This window comes from Eleginops maclovinus, chromosome 20, assembly GCF_036324505.1.
Source record: "Eleginops maclovinus isolate JMC-PN-2008 ecotype Puerto Natales chromosome 20, JC_Emac_rtc_rv5, whole genome shotgun sequence".
NCBI classification, from domain to species: domain Eukaryota; kingdom Metazoa; phylum Chordata; class Actinopteri; order Perciformes; family Eleginopidae; genus Eleginops; species Eleginops maclovinus.
The window spans coordinates 16862777-16881734 of NC_086368.1; the positions used below are offsets into that span (position 1 = coordinate 16862777).

The following is an 18958-nucleotide window of genomic DNA, read 5'->3' on the forward strand; positions in this document are numbered from 1 at the left end:
ACACAATAAAAACGATATGAATTTAAATATGAAAAGTGTGCAAATACAATGGAAATTATTTCAGAATCTGCAAAATATGCAATTTATTGATTTCTCATAGCATGGATATGATTTTACAGAAACATTTTTACATTTTTTATACAAAGTCAACCTGAAAAAGTACAAAATGTCTGTGATTAACTTGTGTTTGGAAATACAACTTAGATTCGAACTCTATCAAAAATAGACATTAATTATTAAATTTAAACTTCAGGTGCAACATGGTTACAACATTTTAGACTTCATGTCTCATTCATGTCCTAAATTGCCGTAACAGATATTTTGTCTGAGCATATTGGTACTTAAACAGCTGTAGTTGCTGATCATCAGTCTATACTTATAATGAGAATCATATAAAATAATAAATGTTAAAAGTTTATAGTGGAATAAAGACTTATGATTGTTTATTTATTGTTTGTTACATGTTTATTTAAGTTGAAAACAACAGAAATATCATTAACATTAATAAAAAAAACTACAATGGGGTCCCAAAGTGTGACTACCAAAGATTGTGCATGTATGACAGTGAGGTATATCTTAATGTCTAGTTTACAGAAAACTAATTGAAGACATTTTTCAAATATTGGTCCAATAATACATTTTCTGTGAGCAAGAGGAGGGTTCCGGAAATATTTCCCCATATTTAAAATGTTTTCTTATTTGTTTATGATAATTAAGATAGGCACAATGAACTCTGGGAATGTAATTATACTTTAAAGTATTCAAGTTTAATTCATGATATGTGTTTTTCTTCGAGCCAGGTATGGCCAATTACTCAAAGTGCTACAGCTCCCATGAGCCATGGAGAAGAAGCCAGACCATCATAACTTACAGTTCACACAGCTTTTTGTTGCAATCATGGTAAAACAATGTTGAATTTATCTGAAATCTTAAAGAAAAGCTGTATAAATGTCGGTGTTCTAAGGGACAGGCTGATGTCGTGATGGATTGACAGCATGTCGAGGATTAATTCATATGTATATCCTTTGTTCAAATATTCCCTTAAGATTTCCATCTCTTCTTCCATTCTTTTCAACTCAGTTTAAAATGTGTAACGACACAGCTGAGTACTACCAAACAGGAAAGATGCAGCGCTGTCAAACCACCAATCAAAGCAGTTTTTCTCTGACTGGCTCTGTCCAATTACAAACAGTAAGTGTTATCCCTAAAGGAATACCCTTTCCGTAATTTTTGAAATGTTGTAGTGTTTTTTTGGAATGTCGCTGTGTCGTATGTGATGTGTGTGGTGGGTGTTACACAGTAAAGCAAAATGCAGACTGAACTGTGAAGAAGTTTGTTTCTTGGTCTATGCTTATGGTCCCCACTGAATTGTCATAATGATATACAGATGAATAAACATAACAGCATAAAAATATAGAACATAAAGCTAAAAGAGTCCGAAAATAAAAAGGCAAACCATTTCAAACATACGTGTGTAAATATATAAAAAACTATCAAATAATAAAAAGGCAACATTTTCCATGTACATTCATTCTGTATAAAGGCTTTCTGCATTGTCTGAATATAACAGCTGCCACTACCTTTGGAGAAAAATGTGTGGCAACAGTGCATGTTAATGGGCAGTGATAATCAAGATTGGCATCTCTTGATCCTCTATGGCATACTGAAACATGAAAATAATGACGTAATCAGACACATTATTAGATAATGGAAAACTAAAAACTCTTTTCAATATTGTATATTACAATGTAGGTCTACAGTACAGACATTTTACAGTAAAACAAGACTTGGTGCTTATTGTGCAGGAAATAGCTGGACGTGTTCAGAATGTATTGCTCATCATAATTGTCTTTAAAATAGCTTGTGAAAACAGAATATCACATTAAAGACATCGTCAAATATGTTCATTTCTCACATTTGCATTTCCATCTCTGCTCCACCACCTGCTTTGTACTCATTGGCAGTAGATGTGAGATCATTGTCTGGGTTCAAGGGGCATTGCTCGGGTTGCTTTGCTGTGCTGTGTGTCTTGATTTCAGGGCGGCAAAGCTGCCTGAGGTTCTGTAGAGACAATCAAAAGTCCACATAAGACAAAATGTTAACGTAGGTTTCCCAGATACGAGTCAGCAGAAACATGTGAAGAGAAGATGGGAATAAACAACACAAACAGCATAACGTGCTTCTTCCTATGTGATAAAGTATTGCTTCATTCCTCTGTTACATATTGTTAAAAAATGATATAGCAAAAGTTTAACACATGGTTTGAAATATTCCTATATTGAACTGGATGCCCTACGTTCTTCACAGGCTTGCTCCTTTTGTCCCTTAAGGGAAGAGTTGCATTACTTATTGCATGTTAACACAGTAGAGGCAGTTTGAACTATATGATTACCTCAGTCAACTGACCTGGCTGAACGAGTTTAATTTAGCCATAGCTCCTAACTTGTTGGGGCCATACCCACATGGCCCCAACAAATCAGGACTTGATTTGCATTTATGTGCATATATTTGTTGCAGCCTGTTGCTGGATGATGTTGCAATGAATTTTTGGAAAGAGGTTGGGTTTAACTTACATTGGTACACTGAGAAGAATGAAGATGGCTGAAGCTTTTGACAATAATCCTTAAACTATAAATAAAGTACTCTGAACGAGTGCTAGTACCAGTTCAAAATTGTTTTTTAATGGTTTTCTAAGAGTAAAAAAAAAAAGTTTAGCCTCTCAAAAAGGTTTTGATGCCTTTCTCCATCTTACATGATGGTAAGCCAAACACACAATCTGAATATCTGTTTGTAGGAGCCAAAATACTTATTTGTATTATTATCGTATATTAACTACGTTTAATTCCTATTGGTTATCACTGCCGGCAATTGTCACATGGGTGTGGTTTATTGTATTTAGGTCCCATGTTGGATGTCGGTTTTGTGGATGACAGAGGAGAGAAGGTGAATTAGCCAGGACACTTTCTGTTGACCGTGTTGTGCTGAGTAATACATTGTTTGATTTGTTTGTTTATTACACACCATGTACTCAAACTGACTATGGACTCTTCTATGGAGCGAGTCACAGCGAAAAACAACTTTTATAACTCATAGGGAGTTTTTGCCGCTACACTGTTTGTTGAATATTGTAGGGTATTTTCACTTTTCCCAAACTTCTGACGCTTTTTTTAATCATAAAAATAGTTGTTATTATCAACAGACTTAAAGTACATGTCCAATGAAATGATGGCAATACAATTCAAGCCTAAATGCAGCACTCAGACACGCTAAAACATGCAACGAGAGCCAAATTCTAAAAGCCTGGCCTCTCATTTCTAACTTCTCACACTTACAGCTGCCTTTAGTGTCAAGTGAAGTATTTGTGTTGGTACATGCATGCAGCTGCAGCTACTTGACATGATTGCTTGAGGGCCTTGTTGATGTACTGCTGCTTTTTGGGAGAGTTATTAACCATAAAACTGATTTCAAGACTTAGAAGGACAGTTCCTGATATTGGAACAAGTAATACATTTATTATATGTATTAGTCTTCTATCGAAATAGAGAAGTTCAACAATAACATGTTTTAAATACTTTTAAAACCTAGTTAGGTGACCTCACAATCGTATACCTTCCTCATTCTCGGACAAAGTCTAAGTAATTATGATATGTAAGAATTAAAGCAATAATGAAACACAGACCAGTTAAAAAGTTAAAACCATCACAAATGATATCTTACAGCTGAAAACATTTTGTTTACATTTTTATACCCACAGATAAAAAAATGTATAATCTGATTTTATATCGTAATTTTCACATTAGGGCTGAGACTGCTCGGTATTAACTGTTTGGTTCTATGAAATAAACCCCAGAAAAATGGGGAAAAGGCTACTTATTATTTTTGAGAGGCTAAATTTAAACACTTAAAATGGTAAAAGTTCGCAATTCATTTTCTGTTGGTGGAAAAAATGTAAGCCCTTGATAACATGAGACATGGTGATTGTGATAATATTTTTTCTCCCTCTGCTGAGAACATACCTGCCCTATTGTCCCTTTCATCTGCACAACTTTGAAGAAGATCCACAGAGGAACCAGGAGAACGCAGAACAGTCCGAGGGACCAGCCCAGAGCATAAGCCCAGCTTGGGTAGATGTAGGTTTTGTTGAATTTGAGAGGCTTGTATTTCACCAGTGAAAAGATGAAGGTACCCTGACACGATCAAAATAAAACAATTCGATTCATATTATTATTTTTATACAGTTTCAGTACAATTTTAAACTTTTGCTTCGACAGTGATGTGCAGTTTATCAAACACTTTCTCATCTACAATGTAATGTTTATTGCACACACATGGAAGTGTTCTCCATAAACAAAACACACATATGAATCATTTGCAGGTCAATGGATTCTTTTAATTAGCACTATATGTCTGAAACTATTTGCACTGCTTTGTCCACATACGATTTATGTTCTTTCAGTCTGTGCAGGTTTGGGCTAGCAATGCACAATATTTTGTATTCTTAATGTTGTAAAAAAAAAACATAAAGAAAACATTTTTGGGAAGAAAGCATTGTCTGACTTCAACTCACTTCTCGCTGTTAATTGCTACAACCATTAACTTAAAGAAATTGTAAGGTTTGTTAGACTTTATTTATTTGAAAAAATGCATACTACCATAAAGAAGAATTTGTTCTGCATGTCAAATTATGTCTCCAATGTTGTTTGGCAGCTAAGGTAAACAACCTGATGTTATTTCCCAATGTGTTATGAATATATATGCTACACTGCTGAGGGTTCAATTATGTGCATACAGCATAAGAAACATCACCTTTCCCTATCAGTCATGTTTTCTTCTTTTATGAGGAGGGAAATCTTGACTTGAAATGTCTGACTTCTGTTTCATTTAAGTGAAACTTTGTAACTAGCAGATCTATGAGCAAAACTGGCCTGACTCTACACACTGGGTCTAAAAACATCCATGTGGAACCAGACCCTGAGCACGACCCGTTCAAATATCTCCGGAAATAATTGAGACGTGAGTCTTATTACCCGACTTCAGAGCCTGACCTTTCTGTCACTCAAGTTTTCGGTGTTTGAGGACGGTCATGTTGTCCTCTGTGGTCTGTCGCCCCCACTTGTTAGGTTTTCCACATTAGCTATCTTGTAATTCCAGTGTAATCATCAGGCTTTGCATTGCATTTGTTTCTGAATTCCCCAAACTTCCAACTCTCAAAATATTATATCCTAATATAATACTCAATTATTTCTTAGGTACCCACCACTTTCCCTCCACCATGTTTTTGATTCAGAGGTAATTTGAGGTGAAAAGTTACGAGAGGTGCATAAAAAAAGAAAATATTAAAAGCCCATTATTTGTTCTGCTAAATGTCAACATAGGAACTTAACATGTTTCCTATATTATATACCATAAGCACAGCATGGGCTTTATTCTTCTCTACCTTCTTATTTGTTTCACCTCACAGTAGGCAATACTTTTTCGGTCAAACACCTGTTTTTTCAGCCTCAATAACAAAGAAAAGAGTGTTACTATCCCTCCAAACTCAGAATGCTCCCCCAAAACGCTATTAAATGTAATCCTAAAATCTGATGGTAAAGACCAAAAAGAAGCTCAGAAAATACTCATTAGCTTTGCCATTGACACTATGCATAGATGCATTAAAGGACACATATTTTACTGTAGATGGGAATTAAATAAAACATTTTCACTCACCAGACAAATAGTGGGGGTAATGTAAAGCCAGCAATACTTCATTATTGGCCACGGACGATAACCCACCATGTCCTCTATGTTGTCATAAAAACGATCTGCACCTGGTTATCAAAAGGGAAATATAAAGATATTTGAACTCAAACTATGTACATAACAAATGAACAAAAACATATACATGATATAACGTGAATTTATGGGCTGCTGATAACTCCTTTGACTTCACGGCACATACGTATGTAAAGGGACACCGGTGGGATTTAAGAGTAAGTACTGTGGGTGCTATTGTTTCAATTATAATGTTTACCCTACCATAGGTGGCACCACATGTATAGTTTCTCACATTTATTTCAATCCCCTCTGAGGATGCATTTAAATCCCTGTTGACATGGAGGCAGTGTGAAGGACTTGTTTTTCTAGAGTGAATGTATCGAGCTCTCTTACATCTTTTGTATTCATGCCAAACAGATCAAACTCCCCTCCTCAGGGGGATCTAATGCCCATCAAGCTTTAACAAGGTTAACAAGGAGTGAGAGCTGAATGTAGACAGAACAAAGGAATTCAAGCACTGACAAAATCTAGTAAATCCACTGAGAAGCACCACAGGAGAGGGGAAGTTTAGCACTTGTCAATTTTATGTAATACCATTTCTTTTTACTTATTTACCGACAAAAACATAGATGCTAATATAAGATATCAGGCCAGTGTTTCTGCTGCTGTTAACAACCTGCCAAAGAATAATCATACTTGATTAATTTCCACCCCCTATTATGGATTTGTACGTTTTGTATCACACTTTCTATCATACAAATCTTTCTTTGAGACTTTGTAAGTGAGTTTGTATGCCTTGATAAGGTTGCAATAGTCGAGGGATGAGAGGAAATGAGGAGGAGAGATGATCAAATCCAACCTTTGACCCAAGGTGTCCTCACGCCTCAGATGCAGGGAAGACATCATTTTTGACACTAAGGAAAGCTAAAGTTCTCATTGCGACAAGCTCCCTGTCCAAAAAGACGTTGATCTTAAATGAGAAAGGAAAACTATTTCCTTTAGCCCACTACTTCAAATCATTGAGAGTCAAATGTGATACGTTTTTCCCCACCGGTCCTTCCAAAATGTAGATGCCACACCATGTGGTGTAAGCCGTTTCAGTTGGCAATTTCCAAGGACACCACCCTTTTTTTTTCAACCCCTTTGTCAAGCGTGCAAAAGCTGAAGGTGCCAGCATTCACACACCTTTTAAGACACCAACGTTTTAAGACATATTATTATGAGGTATAAAGATCAATTAAATGGACATAAAAACAACATCTGTATTAAGTAAATAGTTTGATTTTTTCAGGATAAGCATAATGACTCACCATATATCCATCCAATTCCTATCGACTGAAACACTGAGAGAAGAAGAAGATTGCTGCCACTACAAACGTAATGGTCAAAAAGTTGAAGGAAATATAAGCCTCCCTGCAGGAAGACAGAGAGTTGATTGTTAACACACTTCAAGCACAAAAACAACTTATTTACATTATGTTCAGATCATCAACATTTTGCTCTGATTAAATATAGATGACTAATGCAATTCAGTGTACTACAGGTCCAGGAAAGTTTTATTTCGCCAGTTTTTTCCAACTTTCTTCAATGTGAACACACCACAGACACGAGTCCTCACCTCTGTGACGAGGAGGAGGCCGAGAAAGAAGCAAACGGTGCAGAGACAGAGCAGCAACAACTCCCGACGGTAAGCTCTTCGAAACACGGTGGGGAACATGTCTGTCACTGAGGTCATCAGGCATTCCAGACTCACAAACTAGAGACACACAAAAAGCTGCAATCAACAAGGGTTTACTAATAAAACTAAATGGAGGATTTAAAACTATCTCACTTGTGTATCTGCACCCAACAAGATGACCATGAGGAAAAAACAAATAGACCACAGCTGAGGCAACGGCATCATGGCCACTGCACGTGGATAGGCAATAAATGCCAAGCCAGGTCCTGTAATTGAGAACAAAGAGAGGAATTATAAATACATTTTAAAAAATGCTTTTACAGAGACAATATTCCTCCTATTGTGTAATCATGCATAAGATAAAATATGATCAGTTACTATTTGAGTGTTGATCGCTATTTCCGGCTGATTTTGGTACCTTGTTAATTACAGCACACTCAAGAGTGAGGGGAATGATACAAAAAGCATCAACATTTTAACATATTAGACCTCAAACCTGTCTATACAACTATTTTTAGTGGGAGCTCTTCACATAAACAAAAGGGTGATTATAAAATGAATGGGCTGTAACAGAGGGGTTGTAATGGGTATCTTACCGGACGCTGCCACTTCAGATATTGGCAATCCCTGTTCGTAGGACATGAAGCCCAAAACTGAAAAGATGGCAAACCCTGCCACAAAGCTTGACCCGCCGTTCACTAAACACAGAACAAACGTGTCCCTGAGAAAACAACCAAACAAAAAAGTATTTACATAATGATTGACACATTGGTAATTTAGTTTTTTTGTTTAATAACTTATGGAATTGCATAATAATGTCACAATGAGAAGAAAACAATAGAGCACGATACAACAAAATTAAAAGCGAGCTGCGCAAGAAGATGGTTCTGTCTTTGTATGATATTATAAAAGATATTCAAATGTTTATATTCATCAATATACATGTATGAGGAGTGAAATGTAATGGGTTTACACCAAGATTGTCTTCAAATCAAAGGTGTGCCAGCATTACAAATAACCTAACATTTCTACACTTGCCTAAAAAACTGAAGCGTTGATTTTAATGTATTTTTTATTTAAACTTAATATTGTTGCTTTCAACTAACCTAATACAATTATGTGAGGTTTGTTGACATAATACATTTAATTAAAGTAAATGTGTCAGTTTTTTCTGTGTATTGTGGATGGTTAAGTGAACAAATGTAAATCTCCTCCCTTTTATAATTTATCAATCATCTTATTGATTGATTGAGCACTTAACTAATTGTACATTTTTCAAGTGTTCACAAAATAAAGGTACTAAAGTAGAAAAAGAGTCTGGAAAACGACATTAATTTTGGCAAAATGTGGCATAGTAAACATAGACATTGTTATTGATGTGAGTATATCTAATAGAGCGTCTTACAGACCTTACTTAAATCACAGACTACATTGAAACTAAGATTGCTAACCCATTTAGGTGTCTTTAATACATGTGAGAATATGTATTTACTTAATATTTCTGACAAAAATGCCAAACTTTTTGTCCTAAACAGTAATAAAATGTGTTTCCTTGGCAATGTTGGTTTGACAAAGCAAGCAATTTGTCTTGCATTGGATATAGTATTTTACTATGTCCAAAAATAGAAAACTTAGTAAAAAGAATCTGCACATGAACTCAAATAATTGTTGGTAGCAACCTTTTTTAGGTCATGATATGTTTGACCAAAACAAGAGTGAATATCACTCTACATATTAGTGATGAATTAAAAATCCAAAAAGCAGGAGAAACACAGAGAGCACTTACTTGTAACAATCATTGTTATACTGGTTGTAACTGCCTAGAGCTGTCAAGCTCCCCTGACAAATCCCAAAAGAGAAAAGAACTTGTGCACCCGCATCCATCCAAACCTGTAAAAGTGGAACACGTGTTGTGAGATTGAAGTATTTTAAAGTATCTGGGTTTCCTGTGGGAAGCCACTGAGCTTTCCTTAGGTTTAATGTTTAACTTGAAGTCATTACTTACTTGAGGGTCCACCAACCTTGTGGGGTCTGGATACAGGTAGAAAGCAATGCCATCAATAGCTCCTGGTAAAGTAAGTCCACGAGCCAACAAAACCACCAGCATCAGATATGGAAAAGTGGCTGTGAAGTAAACTACCTGTCAACATGAGACAAAGGCAGGTTCATAATTTAAATGGTGTTTTAAATCATTATATGATTATATGAAACATTTCAGAAGATGCAACAGGACAGCTACACAACAAACACGAGTCACATAAAAGAAGAACGTAAAATGATCTAGGGTCGTTTGTGTAATATCATTTCCTGGTTGTGCAACGGTCACAATATGACACACATAAAATATCTCCCTGTCATATCTTAAGTTTCAAACAAAGACACCAAACCAGCAGTGCTCCTGGAAAACTGCCAAAACATAAACGAACAATGTAAATCTCTACAGTCTGCGTTGTATGTTTACTTTTTATAAGGATTTGTCTTTTTATTTGTAACCTGTATGCAGTTGTGATTATTCTGATTAAATTGTGGGGCTTTCTTTCAGTGTTTGTTGACTATATTGGTTATGGTTCACATGAAGCAGATTTGCTTGGTTGAAGTCTTTTCCAGTGAAAATCCTACCTGTTCTCTTTCATTTGTTTATGTTGTTAGTCAGATTTTAACTGTCTGTGGCTGACATAGCATAAGTGGTTAGGAAACACAATTATATGAAGAGGTTGTTTTTTTTCCGTAATAGTAGAAGGGAGCTCCAGGGTCTGGTTAACATCAAAACACTGCACCCTCTACCATGTTTGCTGTCCAAACTGAACCAATGTTCAAATCTGAACCAATACTGGTACTTGATATCCTGTATCAGTAACGAACTGTAACTTGGCCTATAAAATAAAAATAATCAGTTTTAAATCAAACATTCTCAATTTCAATGTTGATGATGTTATTTACCAAACAACATAAACACCTGTCCATATCGCTGTCTCTGCTCTGGAAGCCTTCTTTACAACCTCCAGCCTGGGCCTGATGTTAGTGACTAACCTTACCAAGCTCTCCGTACAGACAAGTCTGCTTTTTCAACGTATATATTTTTCAATGTATTGATGAATTTTAGCATGGCAGCTTACACAGTTCAGTAGTAGGGGGGTTCAGGGACACATTCTCTGTCATTCCCCACAGTGTAATGAGATCGCAGTCCGACCGTCCTGAACCCTGCATGCCTGCATCGGTATTTCTTTCAAAGGTTTGCCTTGCTCTGGTGGCCCGCTGTGGCAGCTGGGATAATATTTTGTTATTGTTTCAGGTCCCCTAACATAACTCTGATATATTCTATGTTTTCTTCTTCTTTTGTTTTTTTAACTCATGTTTGACATTTTAGTGAATAAAATTCCATTTAAAAAATAAATAACTGGAGACAAATTAAGGAAAATAAATATGAATATATATGAATCCAGGTTCTTCTTAAGTGTCCTATAGTGCCCTGTGATATCTTTAAAAATGCTGAGCAGGTACCGTCCACTTTTTTGTTCATACACCATTATCATCAAAACACCAAATGATTGTGTTGCAGCCATTATATATTATGGATTATTTTTCTCGTATCATTATTTAAAACATATAACCCATAAATGTGTAAAGGTTGCAACAGGGGGAATACTTGAATGTGATCCCAAAGGTTTCAACAGAATTCCCACTAATATCTCACTAAATCCAACATCATCTTCTACAGAAAGTATTTTCTTCACCTTCCCAGTAGATCTCACTCCTTTCCAAACACAGAAGTAGCATAGGATCCACGCCAGTAACAGACACAAGGCCAGATCCCATCTCAGGCTACCAATCTCTTCAATCCCGTTAGATATTCCCAGCACCCGTTTCCTGAAAATTAACACATAATTGATTTTGATGAAACGGGGCCCATAAAACAGTTATGGAGAACTTTCTCAAGACAAACATTAATCTTACGTAAGATAATGAAGTCTTGTGAAATATAAATGTGACTGATCAAACAGTGTTATTACTACATTGCAAAATATTCATATGAAAACAAGCAAATGTATTTAGTCATGAGGAAATGGAAATAAGTAATAGAGATTTCTCTGGTAACACTTAAAAAACAGAGATGCAACTTTAAAACCAAACACCAGTTATGCAACTATTATTATGATGTCTTGTACACAAACTGTATTAACCACATATCAACCCTGTGCAACCAAATGAATAGATCTTTTTTATCATTTTGCGTCACATTTTTTCATCTGGCTGGGTTGTGGACCCATTTTTATATTCTGTATTTTTTCAGCTCAGCATGTGACATGGAAGTAATACGTATGCAGTACGTGTTTTATTGGCTCTTAAGCTGGCCAGCAAGTAAAGAGTGTCATACAGAGAGTCTTTTCTGTGAAGTCAACCTCATTAATCAAGGATATATTTGCAGGAATACATTTTTCCCACTCTGATGTGTGCTTTGAAATGTATTGAAAGATGTATCAACTCTGGAGAAAAATGGGTTTCATAGTTAGTGAAACTGTTTTTTATCGCCTCAACAACATTCATAGTGCATTGAATGTGCAACACCTTATCTACTTAGAAAGGTTGACCATGACTTTGCAAAAACAATTTGAGAACATCTTCACACCCTGTTTTTGAGTTTACTGCCAAATTAATTTGCATGTAACAGTCAAATTATTCGAGGAAATACAGTTCTGGGTGGCAAAGGATACATCGAAGAGAATATATTAAAGATTGGAAACTTGAAACTTTGTATAAATATAAGTAGAATATTGTTTTTTGAAATTTAAAATCAACATGACAGCCAAAATACCTTATTTTGGGCCTGTCTTAACTTAAAAGCAGCTGACTCAGTGAAAGAAAGTTTGCTTTTGTAACATGAAGCAATAGTAAAGCCATGCCAGCGTCTCTGTGATGGGGTTCTTTCAGCTGACAAGCAAAAGTCAACATATTTACATGCCAATACACGTTTGCTTACATGCTCACAAGGCAAATCAAAAATCTAAAATAGCAAAGTTAACATGACAGAAGTGGCTGATGGGAATGTAGTTTTTCATATTTAGTCAATTATTGACTCACAAGACAAAGTCAAAATAGCGAGATGAAAAGTTAGGCGGTCACTGATGTTTTTAAATCTCATCCTCAGGTCATACACTTGTTATTCTGGTCATTAGGAATTATCTGTGTTTGATTTATAGTAAAATATGTGGTGACATTTTGACTTACGGCAACTCTTCATTTTAAAATAGTACACATTATGCTCATTTTAAGGTTCACACTTGTAATTTCGGTTTCTTGTAGAAAATGTTTAAATGCTTTAATTTTCAAAATTCACATTTTCTTTCTCAGGCTGTGTGTCTGAAATTACTTTAGAGAATCGGAGGCTGAAACCCTCTTTATTAGTCACATACATGCACACAGCAGAGCACACAGAGTGAAATTGGTCCTCTGCATTTAACCCATCCTAGTACTAAGAGCAGTGGGCAGCTATTGTGCAGCGCCCGGGGAGCAATGGCGAGGGGGGGATTGGAGGTGTCCGGTGCCTTGCTCAAGGGCACCACAGCAGGGCCTAGGAGGTGAACTGGGACCTCTGCAAGTAGCAGTCCACTTCCCATATTTCATGTCTGTTTGGGGATTTGAACCGGCAACCCTACGATTCCAGTCCAAGCCCCTACTGACTGAGACACTGCTGGACTAAACTGTTGCCCCGTGTGAGGGGCCATACCTGTGTACTCACTGTCTGAAATGCTTAGTTTTAGCGCCCGTCTCTTTAAGCCCCCTCCTGAAAAGCTCATTACAGCCAGGTAATGACTGTATCCAAGCAGTGGCACTTTCTAGATTTTGTGAAGTTGTTATATAACCACTTTTTGGATGTTCGCATTTTCTCAGTAGATTGGGTATGTTTGAAACTCTTACAATATTCAGATAGCACCTACACATGCTTTATAATAATAAATAAGAGATTACAATAATACATGTGTAAACAGGTTGCCTACGTAGGACATTTCTAGAAACAAGAGGGTAACAACATGGAATGCAACTCAGAGGTGACTAATATTTGTAACATGTGACCGGCTATAGACTCTCTTTAGGAAAAGAGGAACAACAAACAAAGACACAGAAACCACAGGGTGCCAATTCACCTCTAGTTTTTAAGACTCCAATAAAAAGTGATATTAATTATTAAAGAAGACAGGCGTAAATTAAACTTACTCCCAGAATTCTGTTGCAGGCGTTGTTGCATTTGCTGTCCAATTGGTTGAAGTGTTTGTTTTGTCAAATTCAACACATTTCTCTGTGATAAAAACAGGAAGAAATGTAGAAGTGAAGATAAATATTTAAAACAAAGTACACAGAATACAAAGTAAACATATATTAGTCATTTGAGCAGTGATCAATACATCAAGCAAGAAATTACTAACATCTCTATATGCATTTGAGTTCAATCGTGAGGGTTTTTTAAATTAAGATACAAGGTACACAAATACGAGGTATACAAAGACACACATTTCATGCACACAGCTCATTTCTGTCTGCCGGTCTACCTGTGTTCCAGGAGTTCCTGCAGCTGGCCCACGGGACCTCAGCACTGAAGGATGAGAAGAGGTAGAAGAAAGCCCACGCCTGGATGACAATGTATGACACGGCCGCATATGCAATCACAACCTGAGTAGCATAGCCAATCCCTGAGAAGAAATAAAGAGTATGTTACGGTAGATAATGATGGGCAATAAAATACAAAATAAAGACGAGATAACATCTGCATTCCTAAAGAGAGAATTGTGGTTGTTTTTCTGTTGGGGTTTGTTGGTTGGTTATTTTACAATTATATATATATATATATATATAACAGACAATGCTCATGCTAGTGCTAATAGGGATCCTAATAAAGAACAAGAACAATATCAGTGGACCATACTTGTAAAGCATGTTGCATTAGAGAGCGTTTAGGCCTTTAAAACCAGAAAATTAGGTCATCATTTATGCACTTCCGGATTCAAATCCTCAAAGTCAACCAGGTTTCCTGAATAAGTTTTAAGTGAGATGCTGGAGATAATCTCTTTATGCATCTATGGCATTGTAAGGTTTTGTTAAACAAGATCAATTACACCAGTAAACACCCCAATAGTGCATTTCTAAGCTTTTACTTGGGACTACAGAGGGTTTCAGGGACATTAAACTCATCTACTCTGCAGAGGTGATGTTAAAGTCCTGCAAAACTGCGATGTAGTAGTTGCTTTTTAGCCTAACGTTAGCTTTGTACTTTTGTTGATGAACAAGTCATAAATGTTGTCATTTGGTAATTATTTTCCTGAAGAAAACATGTAAGTATTACAGATTTTTGTTTGCCACAGAGTCTACTTTCTGCTGTTTTATTTTCCTTCATTGTTGTCAAGAAATATTAATGATATCAACCACTTATGGAGCAAAAAGCTTGGGACAGCATCATCCCTATACAAATGCTGTTTAAATAATTCAAGTATAATAATCAAATGGTCCACTTACAGTGCTCAGAGGATATTTTATTATAATGCCTGTTAAAAATACAGAAATTCACTTGAACCATCGCCAAACTGTGGCTTATTAACCTTCTTACACTGACCTTACTGTTGTTTTTTTAAACAGGACACTACCGTTTCAAACTAGAGCCCAATAATGATTTGAAATGCTATATTTTACATTGAATAGCACTGTACTGAAAAAGAAAGAAAAACTTGTTTTTAATAATGAACCACTAAAAGTAAACATATCATTCCTAATCAGTGAGCCAGAGTCTGTCCATAACAAAGTGCACAGAACAGGTAGCTGGTGATTGATATCATGAGTTATCTGACCCTCTTGGGATTTGTTTTTGGTGGGAATAAAGATCTCAACACTTTTGAATATGTCCAATATGTTTTTACAGTGGAGATATTTTGGGTGTGCAGAATTCTAGCTTATCTCTTAGTCACATGATCTGATATTATGCAAACAAGCAGTGAGGGCCAAGCAGCAGCAGACATGCCCCTGTGTGAAATGTATCATTCAGGTCATGAAACATTAAAGGCACACTGGCGTTAATTATTACAGCTGAATCGGATTTCTGAACAGCTTATTTACAATGAATTATATGTTTCCTGTTATCAAGTAAACAACCACTGTTCTTTTTTTTAGATATGCTTAATGTTATACATCAGTTATATAATAATCAGGTAAAATCTAAATGTGTTAAGGGAAAGTTAAACAACTGCAGAATAAAAAAAGCCATTACTGGCACTTTATGACATTGCTTATTCCCTTTCATTTAGAATGATATTCTTATACATATCTGAACAATGTCTATACTCGGCCTAATAACTGTGCTTGATCCTCTTATTAATCCTAATTAAATGTTTAATTTTGTTCCAGGTTTTAAGGGATGGAGTTACAAATGGTATACCTGATCTAAATCATTATAGAATTATTAAAATGTAGAAGAATAACTTTTCAAATCTTCTCTTTTTCTCTCCTTTTTTTACGCTACGCATACAAATCTCACACAGCAGCTTCAGCAGGTTGTCTTAACTCTCATGCTTTAAAGATTAGAAATTAGAAGTTTGAGTATTTGAGCCTGATGAAAAAGTATGAGAGGTACGCCTCAGCCTCAACACCAAGCATTCACATTTCAATTTCTTCAAAACAGTTAGGATATATAGAAATATTTAAATTAAAACACATAGAATGTTAATTTGTGTCTAGCATTTTGAAACAGTTTGGAAAAAAGGGAAGAAAAAGTTAAGTTGGGGGCAGTGGTGGTCCATAGGGACTTGGCTTGGGAACTGGAAGATCAACAGTTCAAGTCCCTGAAAGACCAAGTGCTACCGAGGTGTACCTTCTCTAAGCCCAACGGGTGACAAGATTTTAAAAGAACAAATACAACAAACTTAGATGTATTTGTGAAATGTGTGTGAATAAAAGGTTGATCTTACACACACAGGTACTACTACAAAATGTTGCAGTTCAGTTTTATACACTGACCTTCAAACAAGGGGCAGAAGTGGCGCCAGCAAGTGATGCATCCTTGTGATGTGTACTGTCCCATGGCCGTCTCCATTAGGAACATAGGGATACCACATGAGAGCAGAAACAAGACATATGGAACCAGAAATGCACCTGTAAAAATGGGAAAACATATTAATATACTGTTTCCTCTGGGAATCTGATAAAGAGCTACACCTCACATGATCAGCCCTGTTTTTTTCATCAATGTTTTGAAGCTCTGAGACTTTGACATCTTGTGAAAGAGAGTGTTTACACAATCAAAGTTTTAACAGGAAGAATGTTATTCATGTCTTTTATGGTTTTGTCCTTTCCAGGGCAACATCTGGTTACCATTAGTGGGCCACTTGGGCTCCTATAGTATTTATAACATAAGAGGAACTCTGAGAAAATCTGACACATATGTGACTTAAAAAGATCACACACTGCTGTAATGTGGCTGCAGAAGTTAAAGCGGCATAGCATGACTTTCTAACCAATGAAACTTATAATGCTTCTTATTTTATTGGCTATCTTCCAAAACAGAACACAAACAATGGTTTCCTTTGTTGTCGGAGTTGCTTTTGGTTACAGGAAGAAAAAAAAGTTACTGACCAACAAAAAGCTGCTTTGTATATCGCCTGAGCAACTTCCTTATCAGTCAAATCTGTTTTAACATCATAGCTCTTTTTCCTCATCTGTTGACATAACTGTGATTAGGTGCAGCTGCTTCACTTTTGGGAACAGGTAAAGTATGTATAGTTTTTGAAGTTTGGAAATCCTGCTTACCTCCCCCATTTTTGTAGCACAAATAGGGGAACCTCCAGAGGTTTCCCAGCCCAACCAGGGTTCCCGCTACAGCCAGAAGAAACTCCAACTTGTTTGCCCATTGGCCTCGGTCCAACAATTGGGTCTTCTTCAACTGACTGTTATCCTGTCCGGGCATGTCAACGCTGTTTCCTTTATGGAATTCTCTTGACATGTTCAGAAAAAATAGGAGATTAGAAGAAATGTCGCACTGCTTCCTCCACATTTACGGGAAAAACGGCTGTCAAAGCTTTGGAGCTCTGGGTTAAGTACAGACACAAACCTACTCAGCTGATTGTTTCCTCATAAGCTTTGTTTTTTTATTTGTTGAAGTTAATCTTGTGGGATTATCAGGAATGGAAAGTTTTCACAAGCAAGTGTTTATCAGAAAGCTGCACTTATCAGAGCACATTTTAGAATTAAAGTGATGCATTTAGCAGCCCACTGCAAACAAAAAGAGGTACTTACCCCTCCATCACAAAGCCCCCTCTCCCAAGAGTTGCTTACAGCAACAGCAAACTGATCAGTATTCCTCTCAGCTGGGTGCACCACAGGATCTCTACACAAACAACATGTCATGAGCAGAGCCAGACTGAGAAACAATGTAGCTATGGTTTCCTCTGGCTCCTCTATGACCTAATTATCCGTCGGATTGGTCTGCACACCATGCCGTCTACTTGAAAAACTGGTTGGCTCTGACAAAGGTCCAAAGTATACCACTTCCCTGCTGTATTTTTCCACTGAGACAGCTTGAGTCATTGAGATTAGCAGTTGCTAACAACTAAACCAAATCAGCTGAGCCTCTGCTGAGCTTTGGGGCATATATTAAGCAATACTCAGGGTCATATCAAAACAGACGTGTTCTTGATATTGTTTAACATGTTCATTCGCATATCTTGAACTCCTTCTATATACTTGCAACATTTGCACATCTTTATACTATACATTATTCCTATTTTTAGTTTATGGTATTGACTTACTTGTAGTTTTTACAGTCATCCACTTTACTGTACTTCTCTTTCTACTGCGACACTAACATTTACCACCTTGGCATCAATAAAGCTTACCTTATCTCATCATTATAAATAACATCCAAAATAAAGGCTGGTTGGTGTGGTTGTTGTTGTTGTTGTTGTTGTTGTTGTTGTTGTTGTTGTTGTTACCAATCCAAATTACAGTATACTGCATATGTATTAACAGTTAAGCTAATGTTACTCTGTGTGGATATTAGTAAAACAGCTTGTATATTGAGTGAATGTGTTAGCTGCAGATGAGAGACCACATCTTGATACTCTTCTAGCAAGACGCACAGTACGCTGTAATGGACCTGATAAGAAATTGCCTGAACCTAATGACCCCCTGACCTTTCCTCCGTTGCAATCATCAGGTCATCATTTTAAGTCATCCAATACTTTTTTAATGACAAAAAAGCTGCAAAAATAATGCATTTTCAACCAGCCCTATTATATTTTGTGTTACTTGCCAGTTATGAAAAGTAAGTATGCTAACAAATGCTAAACTATGGTAGTGTCCATTGTAACCAACATTATTTTTGCTAAATATCAGTGTGTTAACAATGACACTGCGATCAAGCCTACAATCTGACATAGTTGTGTTTCTAGCCCCCTTGTGCATTTAAGTATAATATTCAGATGCAGATAGCTTAGTTTTTGGTCTCCATATACTCCATCAGGGATATATTTTCACTGCCTGTTGTTA

At 36.4% G+C, this 18958-nt stretch overlaps 1 protein-coding gene across 2 annotated transcripts; it reads right to left on the minus strand.

Moving 5' to 3' along the window:
- Positions 1 to 55: 55 nt before the first annotated feature.
- On the minus strand, positions 56 to 18478 carry LOC134882579 (sodium- and chloride-dependent GABA transporter 2-like). 2 transcript variants are annotated; one of them, XM_063910373.1, is made up of 17 exons: positions 18307 to 18478; positions 17708 to 17798; positions 17222 to 17406; positions 16433 to 16567; positions 13981 to 14121; positions 13649 to 13730; positions 11170 to 11302; positions 9441 to 9575; positions 9222 to 9325; positions 8032 to 8156; positions 7589 to 7701; positions 7376 to 7513; positions 7068 to 7170; positions 5710 to 5810; positions 4017 to 4187; positions 1916 to 2061; positions 56 to 1663 (listed from the first exon to the last, which is right to left on the minus strand). In XM_063910373.1, the coding sequence occupies exons 2-17, from the start codon at positions 17713 to 17715 to the stop codon at positions 1654 to 1656; spliced, it is 1830 nt and encodes a 609-aa protein (XP_063766443.1). In that variant the 5' UTR covers positions 17716 to 17798; positions 18307 to 18478; the 3' UTR covers positions 56 to 1653. The 2 variants fall into 2 exon arrangements, with proteins under 2 accessions (XP_063766443.1, XP_063766442.1); XM_063910372.1 differs by lacking the exons at positions 17708 to 17798; positions 18307 to 18478 and having other exon boundaries at positions 17222 to 17686.
- Between the last annotated feature and the right edge of the window lie 480 nt (positions 18479 to 18958).

Excerpts from the sequence above, each read along its gene's own strand:
- LOC134882579 (XM_063910372.1), bottom strand. The coding sequence starts at position 17,465 with ATGTGGAGGAAGCAGTGCGACATTTCTTCTAATCTCCTATTTTTTCTG. Across the intron at positions 9,576-11,169 it reads GAGTGAGATCTACTGGGAAG|GTAGTTTACTTCACAGCCAC; the intron begins GTGAAGAAAATA and ends TCATGTTGACAG. Across the intron at positions 5,811-7,067 it reads AGGAATTGGATGGATATATG|GTGCAGATCGTTTTTATGAC; the intron begins GTGAGTCATTAT and ends TTTGATAACCAG.